Raw genomic sequence first — 15,410 nt, 5'->3', positions numbered from 1 at the left:
TATATGAAAGAGAAATGCTAGTAAAAAAACATTCTAGTTCTCTTTTTTAATAAGAAAAAATAAGATTGTTTAACAAGTCAATACAATTTAAACATCTCTTCTAGTTTCAAGTTTGAAGTATAAAACAACTATTATTATAAAATAGATATTTATAATCTATGTCATTACACTTCTTGATCAAGTACATGTACTATTAGCCAAAATGTATCTTTGTACACATATAACATGACAGATTTTGTGATAAAAGTTAGTTTTTTGCAACGGGCACAAAAACGTCACCTGTTATCAGCCACGAATGAGCTTGACGCAAGTACTGGATGTTTTCCGCTGAGGTGTTGCAGCATCGGACAGTGGTGCCCAAAGTCGGCCATGGAGGGTTGGCAACCTTTATGTTTTATTTCTCTCCCTGGCTTAATGCACCTGGCTCATTGGAGGCCTAAGAAGAAGATCCTGAAAAGGTTGTTACTACCACCAGGGAGAGAAGTAAACCATGCAGGATGCCAGCACTCGAGGACTGACTTTGGGCATCACTGATATAGGACGTGCTATTGTAAAATGCCGCTTTGCAGTAAACCACAGAGGTGTGTTATCTTTTCTATTTCATTTTATTTAATTTAAAGTGATCCCACACTTTTGACACTTTTTGTCTCTTTCTTGGTGGCGCTTCTTTTCTGTCCCTCACCGCCTTCCTCCATAGCTGCTCACAGCGCTTAGCATTCGTCAACAACTCAAAGTATTGAGCTGTACTTTAGAGCTACAGTATGTCCGTAGTCTTTACATCACCCTTTTGGAGTTCAAATTGTTAAATTTATCTTACACTAGCAGCAAGTCATATCTTACATTTCTAAGTTAAATATGTTAATTATAATCATTCCATTTTTTAGATTGCAGTCACACCTACCTCTAATGCCTTCTTTACATCCTGTAAGCCAGCATCATCTAACAGGATGCCTTGTTTTGATCCTCTGTATCTTTCTTTTGCGCTTGCCCGCACAGAATCACACGCAGACTGGGTCAGCCCACGAATTGCAGCATTGCACACCATTACACACATGGTGAGGTTACTGAGGGAAACAACGCAAAAAATGCCCCAAACTCACATCATATTTGAAAATAGGCAGATTAATAGAGGTTAAACACCTGTTTTTTACATTAGTCAAAACTACCACTGAACTGGAGGAAATTTTGTCCCATTTTATTCACCTAAAAATAATAATTATTTTTCATCTGTGATTAAAAACAACTATAAAAACAACTATTCAAGTCAATATTGATGAAGAATTTGAATGTTTTTTCAGCTGAACCACTCTGTAAAGAGTTCATGACAAAAAAAACTTCTTAAAATCCACTGCATAATGAATAGGTGTAGTCAATCATCTAAAAGATGTCAAATGATGACATCTTTCAAATACTACACTGACAAATGATTGCATTTCATATCAAAAGCAAGTGCTGAAAATTAGTTTGTTGTTGAGGTCATTTGTTTTATAACCTCTGACATGAAAAACTAAATCTTTTCGCAACATCAAGTCTACTATCTGAACTATTTTACGTAGAAGCATCATATTTGCTTTATATTTGATTTAGAAAGTTGAACTACCTGATATATTTCGTTCTTAGGAGCATTTCCACTAGATTTTGAAAGGTGGGAAGCAGGAGTTTGTACTCCTCAGCAGCCAGCATGTGGGCATTATAGTTCCACAAGTAAATGGCTGCATTTTCTACCAGACAATGCTCCCCGATATGCACCCCGATCTCTCCTCCCCGCAGGAAGCACTGGGTGGCATAGGCAGACAGACTCTTGATCCAGTCTCTGTAAATGAGTTCAACACGTACAACTTATAATGGGTTAAGAGACGAAGAAAGCAGTTAGAGAAGAAGAAGAAAGAAACAATGATTTCTTATGAGTTGTAAAGAATTTTAAAATATAAAGGTACAAAAATAATGTGCAAGAAATTCTGATGCTAGTTGAACCTTTTTAAATGTCTGAATTTGTTTTCCTTCCTTTTAAGGACAATAGGGGAAAAAATAATGCATTTACTTTAGCTGCCAACTGATAAATATTAACTTACTTTAAGCTTTAAATATCTTGTTTACTTTACAGTTTATTGATTATGATGTACAATTCTAATATATCATCTTTGACTTAGTGAGGGCTGATGTGAACACTATATTAATTTTATCACTACAGCATATGCGTTATTAGAAAGCCAAAATGGAAATGTATTTTTACCAATAATTCTGGTCTATACGTAGTATTAAATTACTGGTTCTGCCCCATACAGAGAGAAGTATGCAGATTTTCAACACTGTGAAAAAGTATAAAATTGAATAATTTCAGGTACTGAAAAACTAAAACTCAGCGCAGATGTTTTTCTTTTTTCCAATCACACAACTATGCCTATTTTTTAGAATTCCCACCAATTTGATCTGGTTGCAATTAAATATGCATAAAAATTGGCAACTTTTTATCTAAATGCATGTTTTTATATTTAAATAAGGCCAAACTGTGTCAGAGCAGAGAGTTGTTTTGCTAAGTAGAGCTATTTTCAAAGCAAATCTAAATGTGATTTGAGAGTTAGAAGGTCTTGCAAACTTGTATTTAGCCTCATGAAATTGCCCCATAGAATTTTTTTCAATACAATTTTAAACTAGTAAACAAAAATTTATATATTGTTAATTTCACCTGTAAAGAATCCATCTTTGATCGTCCTCAGAAACATGCACCTTCTCTTCCTTTGGCGGCAGAGCTGGGCTGTTAAGATGCACTCCCTCTTTTAACAGCTGTTGGACGGTGGCCTAAGTAAGACAGAACAAATTTGTTTCTCCTTATTCAACACATGAACATCAGAGGTGACATACTGTTACGATATCTTCACAATAAAAAGAAGATATGAATTCCCACTGTGGCTATGACAATGTCTCTAGAGGCATTAAAACTTGCTGCATAGATCAAACAAAAGAAAGAACCAATGGCATACTATTTAGATAAGAGTGGTACTCATCATCAGAATAAAATTAATGAATTATAAGCAAATTCCCCAGAAAAAATGGTCGTGTGTCATAGAACAAAGCAAAAGAAACATGAAAGAAGCAAGAAAAGACACTACTGTGTGTGCACGTGTGTCAGTTTTGGCAAGGTCATGTCGTGGCTGTGCATGGGTGTCTTCATTTTCTTCAAAGTGCTGTCAAGTTAACATCTCTATAGGCTTAATGAAGACTTAAGGCTGCAGGCTTGATGTGGTGCAGGATTACGCAGAAAGACAAGCTCGTACGACAAGCCCAACAACTTCTGACTCTGTCCAATCTCTGTGCAGCCCCACGGGCTTGTTAAAAAATAATCCCATAATGCATGAATACTTCCCTGTGGAGCATTTGTTGACGAGCTAGAGCAAAAGAAGCAAACATAACATTCTTAAAAACGAACAAAGTCTAAATTATGTGTTTGGAAACATAAACCACTCAAAATAGATTCAAATATGTAAAATAAACATTAAAAAAATAAAACAGAAATTTGATGAACATCTACTAAACTTGATAAAGAAATTGAGGATTGGGTTTTATCAAATTAGTTATCACTGAAAATAGAAATGACATATAATGGAGCTATTAATTTAAAATATGCACCTAAACAATTAAGGCATGTAAAAAGCAACTCGGTTTGTTGAATCTGAGAACACAGTAATAATGTGCCTAATTATCTAATTAGAAATGCCGCTATGAAACAAATCCAATTATCCGAGGAAACTCCATAATAAAATAATCATGCTATTTAGATCAGAAGCAGTATATAGAAAAATGACTACTAATGCTAATAAATATGATATATCACTCCTCTAGGTAAGAACAAAACAGAACTATGGTTCTTGTGTGATCCAAAACCATATATTTGAAAACACACCTCAGCATTGATGAAGCAAATTTCTGCTAAAAGATGCAACAATTCCTCACACTTCAGGGTTCCACTGCAAGACAGCATAGCGCTTCCTTTTTTGGAGGTTTTAGATTCTGGAGAGTTAAAAACATTCTGGATGTAATTCAGAGACAAAACATTTTCATCAGTTAGAACAAAAATACTGATTTCTGTCCAGTAGTTATTTTAGTGAAACTGTCCTTTGATCAAATCAGCTACTAGACTTTTTACAGCAAGTTGATCTACAAACTGGACAGAAAGGGAATTCATTCTACAGCAAAACTCATTATATACTTAATCACAATTCTCCAAAAGAATTGTAATGTTGTAATAATTTTCACTTCAGCTATAAGGCACAACGTTATTTAAAAATTATCTTAGTTAAGGACTTAAAATGCATCTGAATAAATTAGGCTGGATGATTATGAAAATAAAACAGTAGAGACTGTTGAAAAAAGGAATTGAATCCATAGGTGTGAATATATTGTGGATTTTGTCAACACCATACAGTGTAAAAATGATACAAAATGACTCAAATACATACACACACTAACTAAATTTAAACAGTTCAGCTTTATCTGAGGGAGATCAGTTTGGTCGGATGGTTAAAGTTCAGAAGCAAATGGAACCATCTGGATAATGATGTAACATATGAACCAACTTTGGATTTGAAATGGTTCAAGCAGGTTAACACTGAGTTTTTGGAATGACCCAAACTGAACCCTGTTGAAAACTATGGATTATGTTCAAAAGCTGGGTCAGTGCCTTGCAACCAATGAGCTTAAATGAATTCGAATTCTGCCAAGAAAAGTGGTCAAATATCCAGCAGGCATTATGCTAGAAGCTTGCTGATGTCTAAAATAGCACATGCTTGAGGTGCAGCTATACATAATAATTTTTAATAAACATGTAATTTTGACTCCGTGTACAATAACAAATTCAAACTTAAAAATCATAACAGTTGCATGTTGAATCATAATTATTCTAAAAAATAGTTTAAAGCTCTAAATAAAAGTGTTTATGGTCATAATAAGTGCATTTAGACTTAATTGAAAGGAATTTCATCAACTCACTGTTAGATTCTGAACTCTTCCCTGCTCCGTCATCATAAAGCAAACAGAATCGACACGCAGCCCGGCACACGTCCCAGACTTCCAGTTTCCTGGCCGACTTTGCTAGAGTTGCCCACAGCTTTATTCTGAAATAGTGAGAAAATAAAAATGATTTATAAATGATTAGTTTCTTTAGATTGAAAAGCTGAACTTTATATAAAAAACATTTTTGGATGTCTGCATGCTCTTAGGAATAAGCTTGTTTAAAACCCCTTTACTGCCATGATGACGCTGGTATCTTCATGGATTCATTGACTTTTTTGAGGGTGACCGTTAAGTGGTTAAAGACTTTCAAGTTAGTGTCAGCAGAATGGACAGAATAGTTGATACTTCACTGTAAATGGGAAGTGTTAATGAAACACAAGAGCTTTCACTGCTGACAGCACAAATAAATTGAATACTCATCTGTATCTCATGTACAGTAATAAAGTAGGGATTAAAATTCAACTAATTCAATTCAACTGTCTCGGTCTGTTGTCAATTTTCCAGCTGAATTGCAGAAAGTGTAACAATAAGTAAATGGTGCCTTACAAAAGTATTCACACCACTTTTTCACATTTTGCTACAAACAACCACAGACTGTGATACATTTTACTAAGGCTTCTGGTAGAAACTCAGTGTAGTGTATAATTGTAAAGACAAAGTAAAGTGATGCATGGTTTCTACAAGCTTAACAAAAAAAAAACATCTGAATATAGTAGCAAGCGTTTGTCACTAGCTCCTCTGAGTCAACACTTTGTAAAACCTTTTGCCACAGACAAGTCTTCTGAGATATGTCTCTACTAGTTTTGCAAAAAATGTTTCCTCGTTCCTCTTTCAAAATGGCGTAAGCTTAGCTTGGCCAAACAAGAAAATACGCTATGATCTAAACTATCCCATATTAGTATTCAGGGTAACATGCAGTGTTGGTTTTCTGTCACATACAAACTTTAAACAGAGATCTGTGAGATGTTTAAAGCCTGGGATACTGTTTTGTAACCTAACTCTGCTCTAAACTTCTCCAGAAGTTTTTCTTTGACCGGTCTCCCTTGTTCCTTGGTGTTTATGATGCTGTTTGCTCTCTGAAGTCCTTTAAAAACCATGTGAGACCTATACAGTAAGTAAATAGCATACAAGTGGACTCCATTTATAAATCAAGGTGAGTTCTGGTGGTAGTGTTTGGACTTTATTTTCTTGAAAAGGTAATAGTAAACAAGACAGGATGTTTGCTTTAATCTGATTGATTTTTGTTCCTAATGAAATCTTATATCCTTTTGTCATTTTTTTCAGTTGTCAACAATGTGCTATTTCTTGTTACCGGTACATATAAAAGTACATATAACATAAAAGTTTAAGGAAAAAAATTTAAGTTTGTCTTTTGGATTGGTGAAAATATGTCAAAACGTTCAAGTGATGATGAGAAGAGAGGAGATGTTGTTAGGAAAATTGTCCTCCTGTTCATTTACTCATGAGTTTATTTTACAAGTTATGTTTTCATATTATTCTTTCATATTATTCTTTTCATATTATTACTCTATTATTCTTCTTTTTATATTTACTTAACTTCTCTTTCTTTTGTAGTGTAGTATATTATTAACTTTGTTTAGGATGTTTGCTTGGAAGCTAAAAACGTTAAACATTCATGTGTTATTAGTTCCATCTGTAACTGATTAGTTGTGGTCAGCCACATGCCCTTATAAGGGCATGTCCATAGGAGGTTCCAGAATGTAAAGACGGTTGGTCAATTCTCTGTGTGACTGTGTGAAGAAGCCCAACCTCCTTTTTCTATACAATAAAGAGAAATGCAAAGAAAGAACTGGCAGAATTGAGTCCAGACAGTGTTTGACAGCGATTCGTCGCGTCTGTTCTCAATTCTCCTATTCTGCAGAAAAGAAATCAAAAGAAACCTAATCTCTGTCTCTGGCTGATTCTTTGCAGATTATGACAAATAAACCTATCAGATGTTCAGTGTAAAACAAATACCTATTTTTTTTACACTGAAAAAGAAGAAAAATAGGAATTTTAATTTAGTTCATATTCTTTTAAGTCATTGTTACTAAGTGGAAACACACACCTCACTGTCTTATCTGTGTCTTCACTTTGTCTGGACAGATAATCATTCAGCTTCTCCACACAGTTGGAATGATGCTGAGCCTTAGCAGCAAGCACACCTAGCGGGTCCGTTCCAAGACTTCCTGAAAAAACTACACAGTGGTTGTAAAAGAAAATCTCTTATAAAACTGGAAAGGCTTCTGTATTGTCCAAAACATTGTTTCATCAGAAGAAAATAAGACAAAAATGACATTCCCGTTGACATGATTCACAGATCTCAAATTTAAAAAGAGCACTTGAAGGGACAATACAGATTTGTGGTTAAATTACAAGCTGCTAATAATTAAGTGTCTTAACTCTCGAGGGCTTCATCATGTGCTGGCTTTGAAGAAAAGAGCACAATGATTAAGTGTCTTCGTTTAGAAAAATGCTTGAGGTTCCTCCACAGCAGCAAGAAGCGCCTCTGGGGAGCAAAGCTTTTAACCCATGCCTGAGGAAAAAGCCTTTTGACTCACTGTCAAAGGCGAGTTCTACCCTGGGTCATTAGGGCTGCTGAGTGTTCAAGTCGAACTGTGGACCAGAGAGTCTGGATGAGGCAGAGATCAAAGGCTCTCCCAAAGCTCACACCCTTCTGCTCCCTAAATTTACTCCCTACAGTTGATGGGGACTCACTCTGAGTGCTGAAAGACAGACTCAAAGAAATCACATTCGAGCTGTTAAACCTCTCTATAAATGTGACTCACCCTTTTTAATACAAGAGATGCATTGGTCTACATTAGACTGTAAACCAGCTGCCAGTTTGCATGTAAGCAACTCTGCCTGTTTTCTTGCCACAGCATCACATTCTGTAACTTTTCCTCCAGGTGCATTTTAAATAAGCACTCAGTAAGCAAAGCTCTCTTCTTTCAAGCAAGATAAAACAGTGATGCAGTATTGCAACATGTTTTCATATTTTTTCTCTAAAAGGAGAATTCAAATATTTAAGCTAGCTGTATACAGTCTGTGACAGAAGATTGCTGGTATAGATGCGTTGTGTCGAGACACATCTGACTAATCTAAGTCATAACATTAGAGGTTCTGTGGAAAAGCTAATTTTCTTTCTGTCAAATATTCAGTTCTTGGTAATAAAAAAATGTGAATAAAAAAAATTCAATTGTGTTTTATCTAAGCAGATTGGCTGTTCAAGAATTAGCAGATAAAATGACACAGGTACAGCTTAAGCCCAGTATTGCTCACTGTACTGTAAATCATGTCACTGAATTTGTTTCCATGAGTTTTCTACATCTGCCTCACTTTGTCCTCACTTTGTTTCTGATTATTTTCTGTAAATGACGGAGAATAACAGTGTCAAAAAACACAAGCTAAAACTGTTTTAGAAGAATCTCTAGCCCAGCTCTGCTTTACCTATTTTTAAATTATATGTTCGCTTTGATTTTAGTACCACTGGGGCATGTGTAAAAGCTTTGATTGTAATATGAAAGATTATATACATGTGGGGTAAAATGGATATACCATATTTATTTAAAATAAAACCCTGAGAAGTTGTGGGGGAGGGGCACAAAACAATGAAGCACATTACTTAAGAGTGAAATCAAAGAAAATATATCTGTACATTTTGTGTGGTGGTCTGCATTCAGGATCGTTTCAAAGTCAAAGGGAGCCAAAAGAAGACCAACAGACACCAGAAGGGGACGTCTGTCTGTGCTCTGATGGGGCGGAATGTCCCTAACCTGAGAAAGAAAAGAAGAGTTGGAAATCAGGTTTCATTGGTAGTCAGCTGCTTTTTCTATCGTCCCCTGGGCCACTTCTCTTATACCCAGCAGAATTAAAGCTATTAGGCATTTAATTTAGACTTGATAAATATCACCTTCAGTAATGAGCTAAGTAATGAAACAGATGGGGAGAAAACCTGCTGCATAATCTTAGCTGCTTTGTCCAGGGGAAATGCAGGTGTTTGGTAGGGGGTCCGTCTGAGCTGCAGGAGATGAAGAGCAGATAAAAGGCGTTCTTTGTATGTCCCACTGTCCAGCAGCAGGGCTTTCTCTAGGTGAGACAAAGAGGCTTTAAGGTCCCCATCCTCCTCTTCTATTGCTGCCAGCTCTGAGTGGACTTCGCACCGCATCTCCAGCGACATACTGTACAAAACATTTTCAGCAACGGTTCATTTCTTGAGGAACTGAAAAACTGTGGCAGTTTTGGTTCTCAAAAATGAAATATTAATAAACTATGTTGATTCTCTGATAAACACAAAGTGACAAATTGCTGGCTTAAACTCAAAATAATTAAACCTGACGACTGCAGAACAAAAACCTGACCAAAATATATTTTTTAGTCCCCATCAAAAAATAAATAAATTGGACGTAATATCTCATGATGAATAAATTATTAATAAAACAAATAAATGAGAGGATATATTTTTTACTGAAGTTAAAAGCTAATTTAAAGTTTAGTTAAATTCTAACAAAAAACCTTTCTATGAAAATGTTATCTCTTCAACATATGATCGGACGTGACAGTAATTTAGAAAGACATGAATCTTGTTCCGTGGGGTAGCATAAAAGAAAAACTAAATATGACACTACAGGATAATGATCCCTTTTAAACAGCTGGAAAAACTATATTATATATTGATTATATCATATTATATATAATATAATCGTAGCTATAGAGACTTGGTGACCCAAGTCTCTATAGCTACGATTGATTTTAAATCCTTTCATACATTATACCAAGTTCTGCCAATTGCTGTATAAGGCACTGCAGGTGTAATTGACTGTGAGTTGTAGGAGGGTTATAAACCTTTGTGTGTACTCCAGAACCAGGCCCAACTTGAGCAGAGGCATCTTGATGCATTTCCTGAGGTTGTGCTGCAGGAGTGGCAGGCAGAGGTTCCACTGGGAAGCACACAACGCCTGCGCAGCCTGGGGCCTCCCTTCCTTCACTGCAGCCTCTAGCCACTGATCCAGCTTCTCTATCTCCTTCAGGCGGGCCTGTGGGAGAACACCTGCACATTGAGGATTTCTCCTCTGGCAATGACAGCACAGCACTTCCATCATTTGGCAACTAAATCTGGATTAAATTGAGCTCAATATGCTAAGTAAGACAATTTTTAATAAGGTCAGTTCTTCCAAAGGGGAAAAATGGACACATGACGGACGCTACACTTATTGGCACCGTTGGTAGTGATGTGTAAAACTGAATAAATTAATAAATCAGCAGCTTAATTTGACAATGAAATAATTTAGAAATATTCAGCCTTGACCACTTTATGCAGTGAGGAGAAATTTCTACTTCAATAGTTGTTTTATACAACCCCAGCAGTGCCAGACGTAGCACCCTGTTGTTAATCCTTTGTCACTTTTACAAATGGGAGAGCACATATTCTCCTGTAACATTTGACAAGGTTGGAACCCACAGAAGAGTCTTGGACCGTTCCAGAGTCCTGGGTGAATTTGTGCATTCTTGTCTTTACCTCAACCCACTGGGTTTCTTTAGATGACCATGGAGGAAGACTGATTTTGTCTCTATTGAACTACCTGTTGGTAGTTCCCCTGCTGGGATGAATAAAGTACTTCTATTCTATTCTATTCTGTGTTTGGCCATATGTTTTAGATCAATGTCCTGCGGAAAGACTCAATGACTATCCATTTTTACTTTGCGGACATGATCTAACTGATTTAAAAATTCCTGGTATTTCATGATTCAACAACAAACAAATTTAACAAACAAACACCATGTGGCATTCATATCAGATCAAAGCACATTTCCAGTTAAAGTCTCTTTAAAATTCAACAATGTCCTAAAGTTTCTGTTCACGGTTGTAGAATAGATCAGGCTTTTTCATGGAATCCCACTGAAAGAACTGGTTGAGGTGTGGAGAGCATCTAGTGGTCTTTGTGGAGACTGGTGATTCTCGTTAAGTAGATAAGAGCACTGAAGAACATTTAATTAGTAATCCATAACATCCTTCAACACAGAAGTGGTTCAGAAGATAAAAAAATTCAACCTTCTTTGATGGCCATCTCAGTTCCTAAACGTAAATCTTGTAGACGGGAGAGAAGAGAGATTGTGCAAGGATAATTAGTTACAGATCCCTCTTTCTATGGGCTCTAACATTGCAAACTGTTATAAAAGACACAATGCTATCCTATTGGGAAAGAAGGTTGTACAAAGTGTTCTGCGATGGACTTGCAACCTGTCCAGGGTGTACCCCACCTCTCACCCGTTGACAGCTGGGGATAGGCACCAGCACCCCTCCTGACCTCGATAGGATAAGGGTGTAAGAAAATGGATGGATGGATTGTACAAAGTATAAAAAGCAGGGGTCCTAAAAACTGATGTTTTTCTCTACTACATAAAAGAGACATAACTGGCTTTGCAGAGTTTCAGGATTCACTTTTACAAATGAAGATCCTCAGAATAGAGAATGCGTCATCAAGACAATGGGCTATTTGCATACAATAACCAGTGAAAATCCATGGATAATAACTGCAGTAGATGATTTAATACCTCCACACTGGCTTTGGAGTAGTCATTCATCTTTGCCCCTTTCTTCAGAAGGTTAATTTCACAGTTGACACATTCCATCATTATGCGTTGGTCAATATTCTAAAAAGACAGAAGAGTCAATTAGCCTGGGTTACTGTTCAGCAGTGCACAAAGCATGAGATGGCAAATCAAAAATTTCTATTAACGTTTTAGTCATTAAAGGAACGTGGCGATGTAGTGATGTTTGATTGTGCAGAATGACTGAAAGAACAGAATTCTTTCCTATTAAACAAATTCCATAATAATCAAAGTAAGAAAGTGACCTATTTTTTATTTGTCACAAGCTAAGATAATTTATTCCATCTGAAGGGCTGAATTTGGTTTAATGAATAAATTCCCACGTCTGTCTGATTTGTACAGTTGCCTGAGGTTTTAAAAAGAATATTGGACACTTACAAGTTCTTCCGCCAACTTCAGCTGTTCCCAACAGTTAACAGCTACTTCCTGATCCTTCACTTGCAAGGACAGCAGAGCCAACTCCAGCAGGAAGGTAATTCTGCAAATCCCAGATAAAAACACAATTTATATGATTCACGACATTTGAATAGCGTAATCTGAGCCATGCTCGTCCCCTAAAGAAAAGGTTTCTGGTAGGCGGCGGTTTAGGAACAAAGGGGATTTGACCTGGACACTTTGGGTCACGAACCTGTCACAAGGCTGGATGGGTGTTGGGATCTGTTTAGAGCCAGAATGTACAGGCGCACCAATCACTTTGGCTGAATCCACAAGGAGAGAGAAAATCTCCCTCAGCTTCACAGAATCCTCCTCCGTCAGCACTTTCTCATTTCGTTCCTTCCACCCACTGCAAACATCAAGAGAGCTGAAGGTCTGTTTGCATTACCACATGTATATGTATGCATCTAAGACCATGCACATTTAGAACCTTCATATGGTGTGAGTATATGACTCACACCATACATTGTACAAATCCAAGGCAACAAAGACTATATGGAGCACCGCCTGAGTAATGCTGTTTATGTTTACTGCTGAAATCAAGAGCCATAAGGAGCTTTGACATGCTGAGTACATGCCCTTCAGAGAAGGAGTGGGGGTTGAGTTATGAACTACATGGTGGCACAGTAGATGATTGGCTATGCCTTCGCTTTACCCAATCATCATGCTAACATTTAAGCTGCAAGCCAAATTAATCTCTTCCTATTTGAGAGAAGAGTTTACTTGCACAGTTTCCAAGACTGAAGGGCCAACATGACTCCAACTATTTCTGTATATGGATGACATTTTTATTGATTTTGAAAAAGAAACCAGTGTCTACACTGTCTGTGGGATTCCAAACGAAAATACTATAAAACCTATGCTGCAGCAGCAGATGGAGCAGACTCTATAGGGTTCCAGAGCAGTGAGGAAAAGAATGAAATTTGATTTCAGTAGATTTCAAGTCTGGATAATAATGGAAAAAGACAAAGTGTAAAGTCCCTACACCCTTTACTTAGTCCTTGCCCTTTGTCTGCCTATGCGCTATTTATCCCTCCCCACCAGTTCTGTCAAAATGACAAACGCTATTCTTACGTTTTGAACTGTTGGATTTTATAAATAACTTTCAATCTGGTACATTGTCTGCTGATTTCAAGGAGCTCATCATCCTGTAACAGTTTCTCCTGGACCTACAGAGAAGAAGACATCCCATCATCACAATATGTTTGACTGAAAGGTGTAATATTACAAATTTTATTATTGCTATCAGATTTAATATTTGTAGCCAAGGATTGTCTTTTCCCTTCTGGTTAAAATAAAGAACATAGATGTTACATCACCACCACACTTATAAATGGGACCCCTGCTCAACAGTTGGTGAAAAAAAGAACACGTTTCTCTTTTCCCAAGTCTTGTTGTACAGCTGTTTTTCAAAGAAGTTTAATAAAGCAGTATCATGATACTTAGAAATTACAGTCAATATCAAGGTGGTACTTGTTATAAAAAGTTAGAGAAATATTTATATAATCTCTCACTGAAATAAAAAAAAAATTCTACCTTTAATTTGAGAACAGTTAGTCATTAGGAACACATTTTACCTGGAACTGTGTGTTTTGGTTATATGAAAGTAAAACTGAGTAATCTGGTTACAAAATCCTAAAGTGGATCTTTCAGAAATCTGGAAAAGCAGCTGATATGCTCTTCTGAAGCCAATGGGAACTTTGTTAGGTTTTAGATGGCATGCACTACCAGAATGTGCTGAAAAAAGTCTATTTATTTTAATGTAAAAAAAAAAAAAGTTAGAATATATTTTGTTAAATTTTTACTAGGAGTGCATATAATTAAGGGAGAAGGGACTCTGTTATAATGGTAAGTTTTAACTTCATTCTCATTTCATTTTTATTTCAATTAGGACAATGCATATTAATCAACATGTCAGCAGTAAGCAACAATGTAAACATGCCAAAGTTAGCACAACAGCCAATTTTTATCTGTTGTCATAAGAGAAGTAAGAACAAGAATCATCCCACAAAACAACTTAACCACTCCACTTTCAATAATCTGTTTACCTGTAATCTATACAAGCCTGGGTAGAGATATGGCGTATGTGACTTGATGAACCTTTCAGTAACCTTGGCATAACTTGCAGCATCCTTCAGTTCTCCAGAATCCAAAATACATTTAACCAACTCTCTGCATAGAAAAAGAGGGCAAACTCCTCATGTTATGAGTGTATTAAAATCCTAATATTTTAATGCCAAGTTATTGCCAAGTTATTTCTCAGATTTTGACAAAAAAACAAACAATTGTGCTGCATGGACACACAGTATTTAGCAACACAAGCTGGCATTGCATCTTGACCAGGCTAGTTTTGTATAAGATGCTTTTGATATCCTTGCTTTGGGGTTTTCTTCCCCGAAAAAAGATGAAACAAACATTTGGACCAAAGGCATAAAAGGAAAACATGATTTAACAGCTTGCATCAGAACAGATTGTCCTCTTCATAAATAGAAAATGACAACCAAGTACAGTAACTGGGGATGCCAGAAGGCTGAGCTAGTTAAACAGCTTGGTGTGTCATCCTAATAAATTGTGCATGAGTGTGGTCGGATTCAAAAGCAGAAATATTGGTGAAGTCAATGTCACTTGCATCATGAGCTCTGCCCTCCAGCTGTGGTCCTGGTCAGCCACCTCCTCCAAACCTTTCACCACCTGCTTTAAGGAGGGAACCAAATGGTGACACATTCCAGGCTGAAGGAGAGGACGCACTCCCTGAAAGTAGAGAACTGAAGTGTTGAAGACCAAGAAGTGGGTGCTGTAAGACACAAAAAATATACAGAAAAACAAAGAGAACACTGAAATATTCATACAATACACTTGCCACCAATTCCATCTTTTAGTACAGCTCAATTCAGACCTAGTGTCAACTGTGTCTGCAGAAGCCCTGTGAATTTCTAAATGTGCGTGCATTAATGATCACTCAATGAGCCAGAGGAGCAGGGATAAGAAACTGTGTGAAATTTGAGGCATATTTGAATTCAAGGAGCTGTTCTGGAGAAACTTCAGTGAGAAGGGTGTTTGAGTGCTTCTAATTTATTCACTAGAGAGTGCGTAGTGCATTAATCTGAGCTGGATGTATTAGATATGTATTCCCTTTGTTGTTAATTGGTAATACTCATTCAACCCGTTTATTGACAGGTTATGAGTTAATTAGCAAGGGTCAGCTCCGGCAAGGAGCCCTCCAGCTCCTTGTTATATTTATTTTAACCATCCACTCTGCACAGTTTCCTTAAGTTACTTTTAATGTTGAGAGGAATGGATTCTAAACAATAGTTTAATAGTTGTTGTGCTACAACAGTTTACAAATTAAACCT

The 15,410-nt window shown here is 36.7% G+C and overlaps 1 protein-coding gene across 2 annotated transcripts in view; it reads right to left on the bottom strand.

The window, feature by feature from the left end:
- Positions 1 to 15,410, bottom strand: part of cfap46 (cilia and flagella associated protein 46) — a 55,970-nt gene that overhangs the window by 37,123 nt on the left and 3,437 nt on the right. For both annotated transcript variants that reach the window (XM_023327787.1, XM_023327788.1), the window contains 15 exons: positions 14,687 to 14,851; positions 14,106 to 14,229; positions 13,132 to 13,226; positions 12,251 to 12,406; positions 12,001 to 12,100; positions 11,566 to 11,664; positions 9,856 to 10,046; positions 8,966 to 9,191; positions 8,669 to 8,786; positions 7,079 to 7,208; positions 4,987 to 5,111; positions 3,902 to 4,008; positions 2,687 to 2,799; positions 1,601 to 1,813; positions 902 to 1,064 (listed from right to left, as the gene is read on the bottom strand). In XM_023327787.1, coding sequence (XP_023183555.1) covers positions 902 to 1,064; positions 1,601 to 1,813; positions 2,687 to 2,799; positions 3,902 to 4,008; positions 4,987 to 5,111; positions 7,079 to 7,208; positions 8,669 to 8,786; positions 8,966 to 9,191; positions 9,856 to 10,046; positions 11,566 to 11,664; positions 12,001 to 12,100; positions 12,251 to 12,406; positions 13,132 to 13,226; positions 14,106 to 14,229; positions 14,687 to 14,851 — 2,125 coding nt within the window. The remainder of the gene's footprint in view (positions 1 to 901; positions 1,065 to 1,600; positions 1,814 to 2,686; positions 2,800 to 3,901; positions 4,009 to 4,986; positions 5,112 to 7,078; positions 7,209 to 8,668; positions 8,787 to 8,965; positions 9,192 to 9,855; positions 10,047 to 11,565; positions 11,665 to 12,000; positions 12,101 to 12,250; positions 12,407 to 13,131; positions 13,227 to 14,105; positions 14,230 to 14,686; positions 14,852 to 15,410) is intronic.

Source organism: Xiphophorus maculatus, chromosome 22, assembly GCF_002775205.1.
Source record: "Xiphophorus maculatus strain JP 163 A chromosome 22, X_maculatus-5.0-male, whole genome shotgun sequence".
NCBI classification, from domain to species: Eukaryota; Metazoa; Chordata; class Actinopteri; order Cyprinodontiformes; family Poeciliidae; genus Xiphophorus; species Xiphophorus maculatus.
This window is presented reverse-complemented; position numbering and strand designations above follow the sequence as displayed.